Raw genomic sequence first — 21752 nt, 5'->3', positions numbered from 1 at the left:
AAGTGACGGACAGACGTGATGGACAAAAGTGACAGACAGAAATAATGAGCAGAAATGACAGACAAAAATACATGGCCCAACGTGCAGGCCCAAAATGCAAAAATGCAAAGCGACCCAAAATGCTTGGCCCTGCCATTTTACTTATATATTTAATTGTGTCACACTCATAGTGACTCACACAATATATATATATATATATATATATATATATATATATATATATATATATATATATATATACTAGTTTATAACTCGTGAGAACCACGGTTATAAAATTAATTAAACTTTCATGGTAAAAATTTTAAAAATATTAATCAATTATTTCAAATAATTTATTTTAAATAAATTATTAACTAAGAGATATTTTTTACTTATATAAAATTATAATCGTTGATTTAAATAAATATATGAAATTATATCACCTTATAATATATATTAATTTTGTTTTATTTTTTATTCTAATGTTATTAGTTTAATGTAATCAGAGTGTGAAATTTAAAATTTGAAATTTGAAATGAAGAATCAATTATTAATTTAATGTAATTAGAGTGAGAAATTTAAAACTTAAAATTTTAAATGGAGAATTAATAAGTTGACATGTGGCATGATAGGTGACATTTAATATTAATGAGGATTTTTAATATTGTGACATTTGTCAATATATAAGAACATGTTGGTTGAGCATATTAGAATATCTCGAGCTAAAAGATGATCGCGATTCAAATTTATGAACAAATTCTCCACTTAATTCGGATTACTGGTAATGATATCTTATAAATAGCTAAGGTTTGCAATCCGGGAGGAGGGCAAGAAACTTTAATACCCAACTTTCAGCTTTGATCGATTTTTCTCGTTAAAAACTGACTTTACCGTCGGAGTGTCATCTCGGGTCCCCACCCAAGATTGTTTAAGGTATAACCGGAGTCTGGACGAAGGACAGAGCGAAGATTTGTGACAAGTCTCTTTATCTCAACCGTCTCGTGAACCCAAGTATTCATCAATGGTTAAACTGAAAAAAAAAATCTTTCAATGATTAAATCAAAAAAGTTTCAAATTATAGTGGTTTTTATATAACTTGACTTTTTTTTTCTATAAAGAATAGTTTTCTTAATAAATATGAATAATATTACAGCACCTTTTGTTTGTTTGTTAACACAGTAAATAAAATTTCACAATAAAAGAATTTTTATTTTTTTTATTTTTTTGCAAAACATCGCTTTCGGTTAACCTTTGAAAAAAAAACTCAACAATTTGATTTTTTTTCCCAATATATTCAATGACGTTATGGAACAGTGAGCAGGCCAATACATGTGGGTAGTTACAAAATTTAAGGAGGTTAAATGCTATTTTGATAAGTTAGGTTTGGGTTCATAAGGTGTAGTTAAAGAATTGTCATAAATAGTATCTATTTTAATCTATTTCAAATTCAAAGTTTGTTTTTAAAATCATGAATATTTCAAAAGCGAAACAAAAATGATGCAATTATTCGCATAATCAAATAACCAATACTAAACCAATTAAGATTTAAAATCGTAAATAAATCACAGACATTGAATAATCATTTTATAGATTTTCTAGTCCGAAATTATCCGCAATCAATCAATAAATATAATCATAACGAATAATGTATACATGATATACAATTATAAAGTAGACTAGTAGAGGCTACCTTTTATACGTGACACTACTCATTTAGGAATTTTTCGATAAGGGAGAGTTATAGCGAGTTCATGTTCCGTATTTTTCTATTCTTTTGTAAAATCGAAAAAATATGTTGGGCAACCATTTCTAAAGAATTTTTAGTAGTTTTTAGATTTTAGGGTTTATGAAAACAATGAAAAGCTTGAATATTAATTTTGTTCGCTAATACGATTTCAAAGTTTTTTATTTTAAACAAATTTTCTTCAATTCAAAGCTATTGCATTTAGTTTTTAAGAACGTTCATAATATTTTAGCTTTTTTTTTAATGTTTTATTTCATTTTTTACATATTTTAAAATTTATAGCTATTGTGCCAAATAATTATACAGAAATAAAAATTAGAACTTTTAGTTTACAACTTTTAGCTATAAGTTACCGGCTATTAACTATCATCTATCAACTTCATTTGAGTGTTATATTAAGGAATTTTTTATCTAATCAAAACTTGTCCTTCTTTTTCAGATGTCAACTTCAAACAATGCTTCTGGTTCCTCCAACAACAACAACTCCCCCAACCACTTCTCTCTCTTGAGCATCTGCTCAAAAGTCATCCTTGATGGCTCCAAATAATGATTGGATGCATCAAGATGGCTTTGCGCTTCGAGGACAAGGAATATGTATCGAAAAAGAGTTGAACGGGATTGATGAAACAACTGCTACTCCTGAAGAAATAGCTAAGTATAGGAGACATTTCAATGATGCTACCAAAGTGGCATGCATCATGGTGGCTACTATGACTCCTGAGCTACAAAGGTTTTATGAGGATTACTGGCCGTATGACATGAAGATGAACTTGATGGAAAAGTACCATCAAAGATCTCGTCAAGAGAGATACGAAATAGTCAAGTCCTTCATAACCAACAAGATGAAGGGCGGAGAGTTCGTCACGACCCACTTGCAATGCATGCAACAATATGTGGATCGTTTCTGAAACTCAATGTGAACTTCGATGAGGAATTTGCTATTGACATAGTCTTGAACTCATTGCCTAGCTGTTATGATTAATTCATTATTACTTATCATTTGAACAAGAAGGAAACCACATTGAGTCAACTTCAAAGCTTGTTGAGAACTGTTGAAAGTGGAATGAAGGGAAATAGTATTGCCTCCACTCTTACTGCTACTGCACCCGTCTTGGTCATTGGGCAAGGGAAGGAGAAGAAGAGGAAAGCTCCTCCCAAACAGAATTGGAAGGGAAAGTCCCAGGCGGGGTCCTCAAGCAATGGACCAAAAGGAAAACCCAGTTCTGATGCTCCTCCTGCCTCTGATCCTAAGGAGGCTACTTGCTTTTACTGCTATGACAAAGGGCATTGGAAATGAAATTGCCCTAAGTACTTGCGAAACATAAAGGATGGCAAGGTTAAGCCAACCTTGGCAAGTATTTACACTATCCTATCTAAAAACTCATCACATTCAAATTCTTGGGTCCTTGATACAGGGTGTGGTTTTCACATATGTTCTGACTTGCAGGGGCTAAAAAGAAGTTAGGATGTGAAGCATGGGAAGATGAACCTGATTATGGGCAATAGGAGATCGTCACCTGTTACCAAGATTGGTGTTTATTATTTAGTGCTTAGTAGTGGGTTATGTTTAGATTTGAACAATTGTTTCTATTCTTTAGAAATGACAAGAAATATTATTTCATTTCATGGTTTATACAGTCAAGGTTTTAGATATTCTTTTGATAATGAGAATGGTTCTATTTATGCTTATAAAAATGGTGTATTTTATTTTGAAGCATTACCTTGTGATGGCGTGTATGAAACTGTGATGGTTGTAGACAATTTAGGTAATAGTGTTTTGCAAATTGATTCATCTAATGGTTAAACAAAGCATGCTCGTGGCATTCTCGTCTTGGACATGTTAACAAGAAATGCATTGCCCAACTCCAAAAGGATGGAGTGTTGGAATCATTTGACTTAAGGTCAGATGATACATGTGAATCTTGTTTGCTTGGAAAGGTGACTAAATCACCTTTCATTGGCTCTTGTGAAAGAGGTAAAGGATTGTTGGATCTCATACACATAAATGTGTGTGGGCCCTTCAGATCCACCACAAGGGATGCAAATTGATTCTATGTGACTTTTACTGATGATTATAGCAGATATGGATATATCTAATTAATCAAGCACAAGTCGAAAACCTTTGAAAAGTTCAAAGAGTTCAAACATGAAGTCGAGAATCAATTGGGCAGGAAGATCAAGATGGTCAGATCTGATAGAGGTGGTGAGTATCTTAGTATCGAGTTCCACGACTATCTCAAGGAATGTGGAATTGTTTCACAACTAACGCCTCCTAGGACACCACAACTTAATGGTGTGGCTGAGAGGCGTAATAAAACCTTGTTGGAGATGGTTCGTTCCATGATGAATCGAGATTCACTTCCAATCTCATTCTGGGGATATGCCTTAGAGACTGCCGCCCATATTCTTAATCTTGTCCCAGCGAAGAAGGTTGCCAAAACACCTCACGAGATGTGGACATGTAAGGTTCCCTCGTTGGCACATATCAAGGTTTGGGGTTGTGAAGCTTTCGTTAGACGAGAGACTCATGACAAGCTTGAACCTCGAAGTGAGAGATGTATTTTCATCGAATACCCACAAAAGTCCTTTGGATACTTGTTCTACAGACCTAGTGAAAACGTGGTCTTTGTAGCACGAAGGGGAGTCTTTCGCGAGAGAGAGCTCATATGAAAAGAGGACAGTGGGAGTACAATTGATCTTGAATAAATTCAAGATTCAAACGATGAATGAACCTCTAACACTAGCACTCAACGTGAGGAAGACATTCCCGTTGAACCAGTTGACGAGTCATTACCTCTTAGGCGTTCTAGTAGGGTTAGCATTCCACCTGTGTTGTATGGTTTCCGTATAACTGCAGAAGGTGATATGTTTATCAGTGATAGCAAACTGGTAAATTTGGATGAACCTGCTAACTACAAGGAAGCAATGGCAGGCCCGGAGTCTGCCAAGTGGAAAGAGGCAATGAACAGCGAGATCAAGTCCATGTATGACAACCAAGTTTGGAATTTGGTTGATAATATACCAGGTCGTAAGATAGTTGGGTGCAAATGGATCTTCAAGAAAAATATCGACATGGATGGAAAGGTACACACTTTCAAGGCTAGACTGATTGCGAAGGGCTTTACTCAAACCCCAGGGGTTGACTATGATGAGACCTTCTAACCAGTGGCTAAGATTAAATCTATTAGGGTTATGCTAGCCATAACTATGTTTCATGATTATGAAATTTGGAAGATGGATGTTAAAACCGCTTTCCTTAATGGAAAGTTGGCTGAGGATGTTTACATGAGTACCCGAATAGAGTGTGTAAGCTTGAGAAATCAATCTATGGATTGAAACAAGCTTCTCGCGGATGGAATCTTTTCTTTGATGAAAAAGTCAAAGAGTTTTGCTTCTCTAGAAGTGTAGATGAATCTTGTGTATATGTCAAAGCTAGTGGGAGTATAGTCACCTTCCTAGTATTGTATGTTGATGACATACTACTTATAGGAAACGACATTCCAACCTTGCATGAGGTTAAATCCTGGCTTGGAAAGTGTTTCGCTATGAAGGATTTGGGAGAGACTGCTTATATTTTGGGAATAAGGATTTTGAGGAATAGGAGTAGAAGACTAATTGGAATTAGTCAAAGTACATATTTGGATAAAGTGTTGAAGCATTTTAGCATGGAGAATTCCAAGAAAGGAGAATTGCCTATCCAGAGCAATACCAAACTGAGTAAGACTTAGAGTCCGAGTACTGATGCAGAGTTAGCAGAAATGAGTCGAGTTCTATATGCTTCTAGCGTTGGATCGATCATGTATGTTATGACATGTACTCGCCCTGACGTGGCTTTTTCTTTGAGCATGGTTAGTCGATATCAGGTAAATCTAGGTAAAGCTCATTGGATAGTGGCCAAGAACATTCTTAAGTATCTACGAAGAACTAACGACTGGGTCCTTGTGCTTGGTGGCAGTGATGACTTAAGAGTTACTGGGTATAGTGACGCCAACTTTCAAACAGACGGAGACAACGTCCGTTCACAATCTGGCTGGGTGTTTACCCTTAATGGAGGAGCGGTGACTTGGAAAAGTTCCAAGCAGGAAATGGTGGCTGATTCTACATGTGAATCAGAGTACATTGCAGCAAGCGAAGCATCGAAGGAGGCTATATGGTTGAAGAACTTCATCGGAGACCTTGGAGTTGTGCCAGCCATAAAGGAGCCAATGGAGATTTTCTGTGATAATGAAGGAGCGGTTGCCTTAACAAAGGAACCAAGAGATCATGGCAGATCTAGACATTATGACAGAAAATATCACTTCATCAGACATCGAATAGAAGAAGGACACCTCGTCGTAAATAGGCTATCATCTGAAGAGAATCCTGTTGATCCCCTCACAAAGGGTCTTAGTAGGGTTAAGCGCGTTCAGCATGCGAGGAGCATTGGTCTGAAGGATGATATTAGTTTTGTCAATTATTTATCATTGTGTTTCACTTTTTCATGTTTTACTTCCCAAATAATTACATTATTCAAATATACACAGTCAGTCATACTTTGGAAGTAAGTAATGAATTAAGACTATCACGAATTGGGTTGTAGATTGTCTAATTGTTTAGACAATAGCAATGGTTTGTTGCAACATTCATGAGTATTTTTGAATTGGAGAATTTGAGTATTGGATTTAACCCACGCTAAGTGAATTACTTCATGGAATTTGTCACGAGTAATTCTGAGACGATAATATCGTATAATCTTTAAACGGAGATATATGAGTTGTTGTTTACGAGTTGGTTGTGCAATGATAATGCGTAAACGCATCAGTAACTTGATGTTATAAAACGTATTGTTGTGCATGATTTGATGAGTAAATAGTACAAGCATATAAGTCGAAGTTTATCTGTTCCTTTTGCCGTAACGGGAAAAAGGGATGTCTTGGGCCCCTCGATGATTTGGTGTTGACTTATGTGTCAGGCCCAGTCAGGACTTAATTGATGTGTTCAATTGTACTTCTTTGTCATTACAAATCAAAAATCGGGAAACAAACTGTTGGACAATGAGAATGATTCTGTTCCATGTCATTTGTCCACATGATGTCTTGCAGAACGGAGGATTATATGATCACTTATCTTAGGACACGTTACTGACTGGGTCAGAGTTCGGCAACGGCTTTGAGAGCTACAATTTGCCAGTCAATTTTTAAAGTTATACTTGCAATTATAGTTATTAGACTTATCCAAGTGGGAGACTATTGGATTAGATGTATAAGACCATAACTATAATTGGTATGTACATGAATTGATAGTAGCACAGTTCTTTTGGGTTGTCTTCATACTAGCAACTAGACATAATGATTTATTGAGAGAGAGGAAGAATTTATTATTTGGAATAATAAATTAATATAGCAAAATGATTTATTAATGTATTATGCAAATACTATATTAATTAGAATTCATGTTATTTAATTAATATTTAATCAGAAATTAATTTGGAATTAATTTTGGATTAAAGGAATCAATTAAAAGTACAGGGGCTATTTAGCAATTATTTAATAGTTGTGGTTTTGGGCTCTTGGACCGTCTTAGAGCGGATGGACGAAAACTTCTAAGGAGGCCCTAGAATTTTCGTCCATGGCCTAAGGGATGGGGAGTCCATGGGCTGCTTAGGCCTTAAGTTGGAAATTAGGGTTTTCTCCAGCAAACCCCAGCTTTGGCTCTAAGCAACTAACAACTATATAAAGAGCCTCTACCTATTGATTTCGGCCAATGCTTCGAAACCCTAAGAAGAGCCGAATTCTAGAGCTTCCTCCTCCTCTATCCTCTCATCCTCTTTCTTGGTGTGTTTGTGAGCCATTAGAGGTATTACACTTGTGCTAATTGCTCTCAAAGTTCAAGATCTTCAAAGATTTTATTGTTATTACAATATAACAATCAAGGTATGTATCCTAACACTAGTTATTGTTAATTTTGAAATTTATACATGCCTCCTAGGGTTTCTAGTTTTGTGTTCAATGCTTGTATGTATAATAGAGAAAACATAGATCCAATAAATTAGGGTTGCAAGCACACATAGGATTGTTTGATATGTTCAAAAACCATTAAGAATATCGTAGTACTCGTGATCCAAAGAAGTGAACATCAAATCCACATCTTTTATCGCCATTAACGCTCTATGCACCACAATCCAATTTGCAGACTAAATAAAACAATCTAGCACTCAAATTGACGATAATCGGCTAATGAGTGATTACAGAATAAAAATTTCAGTTTTCTATTATGGATTTTTGGTAGAACAAACCTTGCATCGTTCATCTCTCGTCTTGGGGGGGGGGGGGGGAGATCCTTCCAGAGCAGTTTTGAGGGATTGTACCTAATCGGTCAAGATCAATCGCCTATTAGTGCTTTGATAAATTGGGGAAAGTTGAAATTTGTCATGAAAATTAGGGTTGTAGTGCACTAACTTTTTGAGTAAACTCTCGATCTTGCGATACTTGTTTTCGATCCTCGTGATGATGGCTTCTGTGTTTTCTGCTTCCACATGCTCTCACAGAAACGCGAAATCAAAAATAGAAATGCAAAGAGAATGCCTTGGAGCATGATTTTATCAAACTCGAGAATTGAACTTTGGCAATGGCATTACCAGTGATGGAAGTGGCAAATCGATTTCTACAACACAACACCGGTGGAGCAACCCTAACCGACGTTTGCTCTTTCGTTTTTGTTTTCGTGGTGTAGTTGATTTTGACCGAATAGAGCATCGATACAACACAATGGATTTGAGTACGGGCATGGAAAATAAATTTACTTAATTAAAATACTCCTGTTTTTTTTTTTCAAACTTAAAATGCTACATAAATTTACGATGAATTTTGTCCATCGTAAATCATTTATATTTTATGAAATATGACATAATTTGTATTGTAGACTTTTATGTCCGTCATAAAACTGGTATGCGTCGTAATTTGTCTGTCATTGAAAATGCTAGTGATTGTTGGTTTCGATTCTACAACATCAATTTACTGACCACAATATGACGTCTTTATCTACTCATCCAACCAATTTCACTTTGATACTTGCCATGGTTTTATCCATCACAAAACCTAACTGCAACCCTATTACCCAAATTTAGTCCTTTTTCCAAAATTGTAACCAAATACCCAATCGAGCCGAAACCTGTAACCAAAGCATCCTAACTGGAAAAGAAAATGCAACCAACTGATTTAAATGTGGACAAATAAGGATGAAATCGTGTTGGCCAAATTGTGGATTGACTTATCGGAGCATGTGACGGCCGGTAATTCATAAAAGTCTCAATTTTTTTAGAGACGAACGACAAATCAGTTTCATCGGGAAAATGGGTCATTGCGAGTACCACATAAAAGAACAAGTTAAAACATAGTATCAAGATGTGAATAAGGTGGTGATGAAGTTCAAGCTTGTACAGTAACCTAAAAAGGACAATGCAAAAGTGGTCAAAGCAACAAAAACATTTTCGCGGCAACGCTACTAATACATTGAGATGAAAAAAAAAAAAAGGGAAGACGCTTAAATATTGACTTTTGGAAGCTTGTAATACTTGCCCGAAAATGGATTAAAGTGCATAGAAACCGGTGGCTAAAAAGAACAAAAACATCCGATTAAAATTACACAACTTCGTCGGATTTTCGTGCTGGAGTTTGAATTTTGACGTGCGTGAAGTTTGAAAATGAAAAAAATGGCTAAAAAGAAAAAATAACACAGAAGAAAATGACGACTCATATCTATGAAATTCTTGATACAAAACATCAACTTTCTTTCAGCGAAGAACGTGATATGACTTTAAAGGTCAATATATAATTTAGTTTGAATTAATGAAAAGTTTGTTAATTTTAAATTTATTTAACTTTTTTATATATTTTTGTAGAAAACAAGAAAAAAAAAGGTAGATAGAAGGTGACTATTCTAGATGATAAGGTGAAAATAACATGATGCTAAGTTGGTAGATTAAAAATATGGAAAATGTGGTGAGTTAGCACTTTATTCAATACACTGTATATAGTACACGAGACCTATATAATGTCATATGTAGCGACCAAACTATAAATGAAGGCCGTGGGTAAGTAAATTTATGAAGGGTATTTATGAAAATTTAAACAACTTGAAGGGCAAAGTTAAACTGATTAGACTATATATACATACACTACCACCCTCCTCCTTCCACCACCACAAACATGTCTGTAGTCACCGACGAAATAAGAGCAACCGCCACCGAGCTCTACCATGGCGACAAAGTCTGCCAAGATAAAACAAAGCTTTTACTAACCGAAGTCGGACTACCCAACGGCCTTCTGCCATTGGAAGACATTGAAGAATGTGGGTACGTTAAAGACACAGGCTTCGTGTGGCTGAAACAGAAAAAGAAAAAAGAGCACAAATTCGAAAAAGTCAACCGGCTGGCGAGCTACGCCAATGAGGTCACGGCGTTCGTCGAGAAATCAAAGATCAAGAAGCTCACCGGAGTGAAGACTAAAGAGTTGATGATGTGGGTTAATCTGAGTGAGATCTTTGTTGATGATCCACCCACCGGAAAAATCACGTTCAAAGCTCCGTCAGGGTTGTACCGGACTTTTCCTGTGTCGGCATTTCAAATCGAGGAGGACCAGAAACTTGAAGTGAAGGAGGTGTAGTGGGGCTGATGAGTCAATGTCTCATTTCATCTTTGATTGATATATTGTGATCTACTCATCTACTCATCTTTATCTCGATGTTATCTTAACGTTTACTTAATATTTGGGGCATTTGTTATCGAATTTTCAAGTAATAAAAATAATCGTTTTCAACGATATTAAGAAAATATTAGGGTAAAGCTTCATAAACGGTTTCAACGATATTAAAAATATTAGGGCAAAACTTGAAGCTTATGGACAAAAAAATTGCCATATGGCTTAGGATCACATAAATATTCATTTTACTAAATAACATCTTTCGTTTTAACCAGGATTTGAAATCTCAATTTCTCTATCTTAAAGAACACTTTTTTTAAACCAAACAATTTGGTATCTTAGGGTTAACAACATACAATAACGTCATAGCTTAGGTATAATTTATTTTGGGTTAATATTGTCAACCAATAATAATCTATGTTATTTATTTTTAATCGTAGTCAATGTATCATTAAACTTATTAATAGGGTAATATATTTATCATTTTGTACACATTTAGTCTTTAATATTTTTATACACATTTAGTCCTTAATATTTTTTTTGTTTCAAAATAAATTATTTTTATTTTTGTACTCATTCAGTACTTATGAATGATTTCTTTAGGTTTTTTCTCACGACATCTTACGTGGGACAATAATCTTACTGAAATGCCAACATGCATCAGGTCCAATCAGTCATCGGACTGGAATACCCAGGGTTTATTGGCATACCGCCTTAACCCAACCGCTCTTCTCGAGCCTCCGTGCCTACAACTTCCAGCCCGCCCGCACCAGGTATCTTGGCCTACATCATATAGTAGGACCACCTCAACATATCCCACCACCATATGGTTATCCCACGTAAGATGCCGTGAAAAAAACCTAATGAAATCATTCATAAGTACTACAAAAACAAAATTGACTTATTTTGCAATAAAAAAATATTAAGGACTAAATGTGTACAAAAATATTAAGGACTAAATGTGCACAAAGTGAGAAATATATTACCCTATTAAGTCATTTTTACCAGCTAACCTGGAGTAGTCGATCATAAGGACTAAATGTGTACAATTTAACAAGTTGAAGGGGTAAATATGGACGGAAAAAAAATCAGTGAGTAAATAGATAAAAATCAAAAAATATATTACTCTTTTAAGTCATTATCCGTTTTGGTTACGTTAAGATTAATTGAAAAGACTTATTCTTATAAAATATGTTGTTATTGCTATATACTAATGCAAGTACATTCTTATATGATATTATTGAAAAGAATTAGAATAAATAAATTTCAGAATTTGTCTCTATGATTTGAAAAATAGATGATATTGAGGACACTATAAAAAAAACGCTAAACAATTATCCTTATGGTTTAAATATCTTGTGAAATTATATATAACATAAAAGTTTAAATTGGGGAACAGTATACTTCTTTCTCTTTCCTATTTTGCCACAAAACTTTTTTTTTTTTCTATTTCACCCTCAATAACAATTCCGTCTTCCCATTCTTTCCGTTTTCCTTACTTCCTCTTTCTTTCTTCTTTACTCTTCCTCATTCTTCTACGACTTGCTTGACCCACTGCGGTGAGAGAGTCACGGACGTCAACATATGGAGAAGAAAGCCGCAAACCACTGTCACCGCATCCACCGGCGCCGCCCGATCTGGATTTATATCTCACCAGACGCGGCGACATCTGCTCCTCGATCCCGACCGTGCTTCTCTATCTCGATTTCAATCTCTATCAGTTTCCATCTTTATACTTTGCAATTTCCTAAATTTTGACTTCGATTTTGAAGGTAAACGGGAATGAAAAAAGGGGAGGCCGGCGACAGATGCACCACCGGAGAAGCCAGCGCCATAGCCGGAGTCTAACGGAAAAAAGGTGTACGTTAAACCATTTTTCTATTTCTGATTTCCGCCTTCAGATTGGCTACGCCATCGATTGAATCTTTTCATTTTCGATTTTCAGATAGATGGAGGTCGGTGGCAAAATTGATTTTCTTTTTTCACTTCCGGTTCTAGGTATTACGTTTTTTGTCCAACACACTTCTACACTTCTGTGAAATTGATGAAACGACGGAATAGGTGCGGGTTACCCATGTTTTCTTTTTGCTTGATGCTCGCGCAGTTCGCATAGACTGCAATAGACGGTAACAGATTTTTCTTATGCTCATTAGTTTATACCCCTATCTTATTCTGTGTTTTTGCCAAAATAATTTACGTGTTTATATACCCTGTTATTGTTCATACCAACACAAAGATTGGTAAATTACTTTTCTACCCTACTGCTAGAGATGAAAGACGATCTGAGACTATTTTTTTTGCTTTTTATGCTCAATTGCTTATACCCCTATCTTATTCCGTGTTTTCCCAAAATAATTTATGTGTTTATATACCCTGTTATTGTTCATACCAACACAAAGATTGGTAAATTACTATTCTACCCTACTGCTAGAGATGAAAGATGATATGAGGCTATTTTTTTGCTTTATTCAGGTCCGTCTGATGCCCCTCCTGTTGCAGACAACTTTCTGAAGGTACTAGATTTATAATGACATCCTTTTCCTATTTCCACTTAATTATATTCAATAAATTTATTACACTGTTGAAGGACTTCAAAAAAAGGCTTCAACTGGATACAAAGAAGATTGTGGATGCACGTGTTCTTGCATCTACTGCCAGACATGGTAGTGAAGTAAAGGCATGCCCCTATTTCCTTTTTCCCCTATCTGTCTGTCTCGATAAAAGATGTTTAAAAAGTAACACAATGGAGTGTTAAGTAAATAATGTGACAGAACTTTTGAGCACATAAAGGTGTCATCAATTTGTTTCAACGTTATACAGAACCTGTGTTCATGTTTTGTGTTTTCTGTAGTTTAAGAATCTTTTTTTGATGTATTAGAACTGATTGAACTACCAAGGTGATATGTTCTTTTATTTTTTTTTTGTTCTTTTGTGCCCCTGACACCAACACATATATGAAACATGGCAACTACCCAAACTCAAGGAGCATAAAAGACATTTTTACCCTTATGTTTTGTCAAAAATAGGTTGATTCAATACAAGTATCTATGACCCTACACACTTCATCCTTGTGGTTTAATTATCTTGCATGCTGGTGTTTTATTTGTGTAGAAGACATTTTTACCCTTTTATTTTACTTTACACTTTTTTTTAATAATTTCTATATGATTAAATTAGAAATGGCCCCACCCCTTTCATACCCCGAATTGAATTTGTGGCTGGTAGCTTCCTACTTTCATAGAAAAACATAACGTGCTTTCTTATTTACTACACCCTCAAATAACGTTCGGGAAGAAAGATTACAAGTTTGGGTTTAGGTTCATTGTACATTCTTATAATTATATATTTTAATTTATTTTTCTAAGGATACGAGGTTGGTGGGATGCCTCACAGCAACAAAAAGGCTGCACTCTCTGATCTGGTGACCTTCCCACTTCGTTTGTATTTTCTTTAACTGATGTTTGTTTTTTTTTTAAAAATTATGGAGTGGTTATTTAAAACACTTAACGATGGTGAATATATAATTGCAGGGACAATAATCATTTCATCATATTTTGGTATTGCTTTATTCTGCATAAAAAATTGATTCTTTTCTGGAAATTTTTATAAGTTTGCTCTTAAATATGTCAAAAGTTGGATAAGATCTTAAAAAACTTTTTTTTTTAAATTCTTGTAGGTGTTGCAGAGGTGAAAAATTATTGATTTACCCTTTTCACATCTGGATAAGGACAACGGGCACGGAAAAAAGAGACTGCACTGGCCGGCACACCAATGAGAGGGCTACCAGAAAATGCTTACCATTAGCCAAGGAATTCTGCGTTTGAAAGTCTTTTTCTATACTATACTATTGTTTGCATAAAATATTAATAATATGGTTTGGTTTTGGTTTGATTTGATTTGGTGCAGGATGAAGACTGTTTTAGGCTAGGTGACATGAAAGGAAGCAAACTTGCTGGAAGTGTTTTAAATATCCTTTTCTTTCTCATTTAAATAAGGTATTAAATTTCTTCCCTCTCTCTCTCTCTTTTTATTTTTTATTATTTTACCACCATTATTATTATTTCTTTAAAACATGTGTTGGATCTTATTCATGTTTTTGGATGAAAGGTTGATGAAATTGAATTCTTTAATTCAAGGTTGTGGGTGTGGGTGATAGAAGAACAAGGTTGTAAAGTTTTTGCATAAAGCATTCAATTCTTTATATCTCATCTCTAATACGTGTCACTAACATTGACTTTATAAGCGATTGATTCCCTTTGGAAAACAAGGTTTCTTATATATATTTTTAAGTTATCTACAATTACAATTTATCTTTGAGGGACTAAAATCGTTACTTTTCATATTTTTAGGGTTTTAACTTGACAAAGAAGAGTTTATGGAGGTCAAAACCGGTATGGCAAGCGATTGCAGCCGATAGAAACCCTTCAGCTGCAAGGTTTATGTCAAATCAACCAGGTATGGGTTTGCAACTTGCACAACTTGGTCGAGATGCATCTGCAACAGTATGTGATTTATTATTTATATAAAAGCTGTTAAATCATACATACTTATAAAGCTAGCATTTTTTCTTGAATCTCATGCATTTGAAACCCCCTTTTTTAACTTCCTTTCACCACATTCATTTGAAACTCCCATAACTTTTCAATTTCTTTACAATAATATTATAAATAAGTTAAATAATGTTCTATAAACAAGAAAGGGTGTTTTATTACAATGTCTTCATCCAACATCGATGGTGAGAGTAAACAAGAGAATGTTTCCTCTTCTATAAATAGGAAAGGTTGTGAAATGTTTCAAAGGGACCAAACCATGAGAACTTCCTCATGCCTACCTTTGTAGGATTTTGAAGGTATTATTTGGTGATATTGTCTATATTGGCAAGTGTCCAGTTAACTTTTAGAATTCCAAAAATGGTTTTGAACCGAATTTTTTCAGGTTTAAACCGTGTTTCAGTTAGAAAAAAAATTATGTAGTTGAGTATATTGAGTTGAACCGGAGCTGGATCAATTTAGACCGATAAAGGAATCATTTTCCTTTCACAACAAACATTTGAAACTCCCATGATTTTTCAAATTATTTCTAATAATATTATAAATAAGTTACATAATTTTATATAAATATAAAAAAGCATCTACCTAAACCTAAAATTATAACTGTTTGAAAAATCACTTTGATTCAAAACCACAAAATATATACAAACCGGGTTTCACTAGAAAAAAAAATATGTAGTTTGGTATATTTAGTTGAATCGGTCCGAGTTTGATCTATTTGGACCATAAAAGAAGCATTTTCCTTTCACTACATACATTTGAAACTCCTATGATTTTTCAAATTGTTTCCAATGATATTTTAAAAAGTTACATAATGTTATATAAATATAAAAAAACATCTACTTAAACATAAAATTATAATTGTTTGAAAATTCGATTTGATCAAAAGCACGAAATATATACGCAGATTATATTTTATAAATGAATTCTTTTTATAATGAACTTTTGAATCTTGAAAATACATATAAACAAACTTTCTATATTAAGTACCTAACTGAATTTATGATTTTAGAATTAAACAAAAAGTTATTCAATAAAAACTTACTTTTTTAGATAGCAACTTACCAGATTATAGAAAAATGGAACTATTGAACAATAAAGAAAGGGTAAACAAGAGAAATGGTGTTTTACTAAATAAGTTGAATAATGTTTTATTAACAAGAAAACGTGTTTTATTACAATGTCTTCATCCCACATCGATGGTGAGAGTAAAAAAGAGAACGTTTCCTCTTCTATAAATATGAAAGGTTGTGAAATGTTTCAAAGGGGCCAAACCATGAGAACTTCCTTATGCCTACCTTTTTAGGATGTTGAGGGTATTCTTTGGTGAGATTGTCTTTATTGGCAACTGTCCATTTAAGTTTTAGAATCCTGAAAATGGTTTTGAACAAGATTTTTTTAGGTTCAAACAGAGTTTCAGTTGAAAAACCGTTATATAGTTTGGTATATTGAGTTGAATCGGTCTGAGTTTGATCAATTTGGACCGATAAAGGAAGCATTTTCCTTTCAGCACATACATTTGAAACTCCCATGATTTTTCAAATTGTTTCTAATAATATTATAAATAAGTTACCTAAACATAAAATTATAATTGTTTGAAAAATAAATTTGATTCAAAAACACAAAATATATACAAACCGGGTTTCAATAGAAAAAACGTTATGTAGTTTGGTATATTAAGCTGAATCGGTCAGAGTTTGATCAATTTGGACCGATAAATGAAACATTTTCCTTTCACCACATACATTTGAAACTCCCATGATTATTCAAATTGTTTATAATAATATTATAAGTTACATAATGTTATATAAATATAAAAAAATCTACCTAAACATAAAATTATAATTGTTTGAAAAATCACTTTGATTCAAAAGCACGAAGTATATACTCGATTATATTTTATAAATGAATTTATTTTATAATGACATTTTGAATCATGAAAATACATATAAACAAACTTTCTATATTAAGTACCTAACTGAATTTATGATTTTAGGATTTAACAAAAAGTTATTCAATAAAAACTTAATTTTTTATAGCAACTTACGAGATTACTGAAAAATGGAACTATTGAACAATAAATTTTCTGGATAACGTTTTATTTTTATTATTTAATATTTTATTTAACAAAATGAAATTATTGGCAAATAAAGAAATGAGTTTAATAAAATGTCTTCATCTCACATTGATCGTGAGAGTAAACAAGAGAATGTATTCTCCTCTATAAATAGGAAACGTTGTGAAATATTTCAAAGGGACTAAGCCATGAGATCTTCCTTGCATCGAACTTTGTAGGACGTTGAGTGTATTCTTTGGTGAGATTGTCTTTGTCGACAAGTGACCAATTAAATTTCAGAATTTCGAAAATGATTTTGGACCGTATCTTTTAGATTTGGATCGAGTTTAATAAGGATCCGAGTGTCTTCTGGCTGAGTTAGGCAAACTCGCTTCCATTGGAGGCCAAGTTTAAGTAACATGCCGAGTATTTGGTTGTGTTAGCCAAGTTTTACAACCCTGTATGTAATACAATTTAAAGTTTTAACTTTATAAAAGACGTCACTATTATCATATGTTCTACATAATTATGGTAATATTTATGATACAAAACATTTTTTTTACTATTTAAGATAAAAAGTTGTCTCTATTATCATATGTTGTACAGAATGATAAATTTTAAGATAGATAAAAAGATGTCTCTATTATTGTATTTTCTACATAATGATAATATTTAATATAAATGTTTTAATTTAATATGAAATTATTATTTAATAGATAACAATAACGATTTATTTATTTTTAAAAATTAATTTTTTTTCTATTTTAATCATATAACTTTACATATGCAAAATAACTTCAAGTTCCAACCTTATCTCTTATAATATAGTTCAACATAATAACAATACTAAAAATCATTTTTTATATTTTTTATGAAATTATTATTTAATTGTTAATAACAATGATTTAGTTATTTTTAATATAAAATATTTTTTTATATCCCATGCAACGCGCGGGCATTCGCCTAGTTTTTATAAAAGTTTGCATCTTTTTCATAATTTGATTGGTTTGTTGTGGTTATATGTTGAAGGTTGCAGCAAGAAGATTAAACTCACAAAAGAAGAAGAAGAGCTTGGAGGTTGTTAAATCAGTTGGTGTATCAGGGAAGGTTAACCCCAATAAAACAGTCAAATACTTCAGGCTAGAGGTAGGGTTTTAAAATATCAATTATCATATATTGAATAATGGATTTCAATCATAGTTTCTACCATTATTTATGGAGATAAAAGCATTTTATAATTAATCATGCAGTTTCAAGACGCTCCCCAAGAAGAAACAGATGAAATTCTTTATTTCAGAGCCCTTTTGAGTGGATTTGTAAGCTCCCTCAACTAATTTCAACACTAAAAAACCAAAAACTTTTTTTTTTATATATATTATAAAATTTGTGGAAGTACATACCCTAAATCTGATTAATTGATTTGAAACTTAACAGGTTACTCTCATATCTGTATCTCATATGATTGAGGCAGATATTGAAAGGGCTGCATCACTTCAAACCGATAACTGAGGTGGAGTGGAGTAATTAATTATTAATGTAGGTTGTATATATTCAGTTGATGAATTGATTTTATTGCGGAGTAGTAGGTTTTGTTCATGCTTCATTGTTCTGAATATTGAATATTATTTATGAATTATGTCTGAATGGGTTGTTTGTGATTTTGCAGGTTTCTTTTGAACAAAATAATAGATGGTTTCTTATATGTGGATCGATTGGATGTGTATAGAAAGGAAAACAATAGTGGTTTGATACGATCATCTTTTGCTAATCTACTCCTTACTATGTAACTGATATCAACGTCCCTTTCATATATGTAATATCTTTTCATAAATATTATAATATGGTTGTTTATCTACTACAGTTTCAAATAACGAAAGAAAACAAGGTAAACAGTGCCAACGGCGCATCTAATTCCATCTAGTTATCATTAAGACATGTAAAATGACGTTTATATTCTTTTTTTAATTTGTTTTACCTTTTTAACCAACTTTAATTAACAAAAAATAAAATAAAAAAGAGAGTAGCTCTCTCTCTCTCTCTCTCTCTCTCTCTCATATTTGTGAACTATGATTACATTTTAAAGTCCTCCCAATTTTTTATTACCTCTTACATATAATTTTAAACGATTGTTTACCTTGTAAATAGATTTTGGGTTCTTTTTGCTTCTAAACTTTTGGGTTTTATTTCTTCATATTATGGTCATATAATATTCTAAATTTCAAATTAAAATTTTCATATTTATTTTTAAAAGTAAACATTCTAATTTCATTCCCAAAAGATAGATAAATAACAATTTGTTCAAGTTTAACAACTATCATCAGAATCATAGTAATAAAAGATAGTGAAATCAAATGTGCGGAAGTTTCCCAAATATATCCATGGATGTAATGCAATAAAGTCATGCCCTTTCCCTTGCTGCCAAAACAACCTATAACATTTAAACTTAAACCAATAAATACAAACCTTAGCAAGTTCCCCAAAATAACACATACCCATGTGAACGCTTTGATCCCACCATAGTCTTACAATCACTTCCGTTGCTACAGACTCACTAAAATCTTTCCTGCTACGATCCACTACTAGAAAACAGGCCTTTAATGACACACGAACTATAACAGGCACTGAATATATGATATGCAAAAATGAATGTCTTAAAAAATTGTCATCTCATATAAAACTTGAAGGATTTAGGACACCTATTTCTGTGTGTCCTAAAACTAGCTGTTGTTTTATATTTTTTTAGGTAATACGCTCATTAGTAGCTAGAGGGAAAAGAAAATCCCCAAAAATTAGAAAACCGCCACCTAGATTGCTTCTCCGCCACCGCCGTTTCCTTTTATCTTTGTCATCATAAAAATCGTCTCTCTTCTCTCCCCTCTTGTCTCTCTATTTTGTTCTTGCATATTTCCCCTTCCATCCAAGCCTTCGTCTCCACCCCTCACCCACCTCGACTGCCACTAACCCTCACCGTATCTTCTGGTCTCTCTCTCCCTCTACCAGGTATGTATCTTTTCTCTCAATCTCGGTTCTATCTTTTACAAAAGCAACCAAGCACAAGAAAGATACAATGCCTTTTTATCCTCTCTTCCATTCTCTAGGTTCTCTTTTCCACCTCGTCTCCATAATTCTACCTCTTTATTATCTACATATCAAAAACCTAAATGTTTTTCGTTGTGTAAGTGTTTGTTTACAAGTCTTAAATAAATTGTGCCCTTATAGCCTTTCTCATCTTTAACAAATACACCACTTCAGCCTTCATCGACTTCATCATATGCATCCTATTTCTCATTCTTTTCCTGCAATTTCAACAACATCATGTATCAATTTATCTTTCTTCTGGTATGCTCTTCTTTTTCCTAGTTTTTCTGACCATGGTGTGTTTCATCGACTATTAAAAGCCATTTGTAATATTTTACTATTTATGCTAGCTAATGGAGTGTGCGGAAGGGAGTACTTAGTTAAAAAAACAAAGTATTATCTTATTGATTTGTGGTTAATGGTGTTGAGCTTTCAGCAATTTATGGCCTTCTATTTATTAATCTTTTATAAGTTTGATTGTTGTTTTCTCCCCATTTTATGACCCTTTTACATTTACATTCCATGAAAAATCTAACATCTGAATCCTCGTAGAGTTTTTTTGATTTTTTACCATAGATTCATTTAATTCCCCCTATTTAAACTTATTCCATATTTATAACAACAAATGATTTGATTAAGAGATTATACAAGGAAATGCAAAAAGAAATCATGGCAAGGAGGTTAAGCAATAATCTAATGAATGGTGCCATCTATATAGTTGTTATGAGCATCAAAAGAAGACAACCCTCATGGTTAAGTTGATGGTCTTCATTACTTTAAATATATTATCATGGAGGATAACCCAGTACATCAGTTACCCTAATTGCCCACTTTTGTCAACTTATTGTTGTCTTTTTTTTTGTTTCTTTTGACCATGTTTCTAATACTTGTATTCTATGTGTTACAGTCACAAATTTGTAGCTGAGAAGTGTAGATTTTTGAAATCTTTAGATTTATAGGTAGATGTTTCTTTTCACTGTTTTCAAAGTGGAGTATATGTAACGCCCCGATTCTCAGGTATTGATAGTATAACTTTAAATTTCAAGTTTCAAGGTCTACTCGACGAGTGGGTGCCCTGACTCGTCGAGTAGGAACGAGATTGGACCACGTACTTAAGTGACAAACTCGCCGAGTCGGAAGAGTGACTCGACGAGTTGGAGCTGGAGGGTGAAACCCTAATCCCCGGGGTTTTACACCCTATTTAAAGGATCCTTTGCCCCCTTAGCCTTCCCTTACAGCCCCTGTGAGTCCAGAAACCCTAAATCTCCATTTTCTCTCCATACCTCAGTTTATCATCATTTGAAGGTATCAAGTCATCACCTTGAGCTTCTTCTAGCTAGATCCCTTTTATATTTGAGTTTTGGGACCATTTTGGGCATTTGGTGTTACATTTCGAGTGATGAACCAAGATCTGAAGTTGCAGCTTCAGATCTAGGCTCATCTTGGCTCTTATCATCATAAAGTCTCAGTCTTTAGCATGTTGGTGAAGCTCTTTTGCCTAGAACCTTTTCTTTAGCTTGATTTAAGTCATTAGCACCTTGCATGCACGTAAAGTTTGCAAATTTACGTGATAAACATGCCCTAGGAGCTTGGATCTGCAGTATGGAGCCTTAGCAGGGCTTAAAAAGCATCTGTATGGATGAAAGACTGAAGGGACTCAGCGAGTC

General features: G+C 33.6%; 2 protein-coding genes across 27 annotated transcripts; both read left to right on the top strand.

Moving 5' to 3' along the window:
- Positions 1-9879: 9879 nt before the first annotated feature.
- On the top strand, positions 9880-10532 carry LOC145117738 (uncharacterized). The gene has a single exon (XM_079054047.1). It carries the CDS (start codon positions 9910-9912, stop codon positions 10363-10365), a length of 456 nt encoding a protein of 151 aa, XP_078910173.1. The 5' UTR covers positions 9880-9909; the 3' UTR covers positions 10366-10532.
- Positions 10533-11869: 1337 nt separating this feature from the next.
- LOC145115008 (uncharacterized) lies at positions 11870-18862 on the top strand. Of its 26 annotated transcripts, none has more exons than XM_079051152.1 (16): positions 11872-12089; positions 12174-12259; positions 12347-12399; positions 12506-12527; positions 12874-12914; positions 12989-13064; positions 13767-13822; positions 13932-13958; positions 14078-14212; positions 14310-14396; positions 14509-14669; positions 14751-14856; positions 18037-18153; positions 18258-18323; positions 18442-18543; positions 18674-18862. In XM_079051152.1, the coding sequence occupies exons 6-10, from the start codon at positions 13032-13034 to the stop codon at positions 14389-14391; spliced, it is 333 nt and encodes a 110-aa protein (XP_078907278.1). In that variant the 5' UTR covers positions 11872-12089; positions 12174-12259; positions 12347-12399; positions 12506-12527; positions 12874-12914; positions 12989-13031; the 3' UTR covers positions 14392-14396; positions 14509-14669; positions 14751-14856; positions 18037-18153; positions 18258-18323; positions 18442-18543; positions 18674-18862. The 26 variants fall into 26 exon arrangements, 14 of the variants coding, with proteins under 14 accessions (XP_078907274.1, XP_078907270.1, XP_078907275.1 ...); XM_079051147.1 differs by having other exon boundaries at positions 11873-12089; positions 12174-12261; positions 12463-12527; XM_079051153.1 differs by having other exon boundaries at positions 12174-12399; positions 13003-13064.
- The last annotated feature ends 2890 nt before the right edge of the window (positions 18863-21752 follow it).

Source organism: Lactuca virosa, chromosome 5 (genome assembly GCF_052849685.1).
Source record: "Lactuca virosa cultivar CGN04683 chromosome 5, Lactuca_virosa_CGN04683_v6, whole genome shotgun sequence".
Classification (NCBI taxonomy): domain Eukaryota; kingdom Viridiplantae; phylum Streptophyta; class Magnoliopsida; order Asterales; family Asteraceae; genus Lactuca; species Lactuca virosa.
Note: the sequence above shows the minus strand (reverse complement) of the source record. Positions and strands in the feature narration are given on the sequence as shown.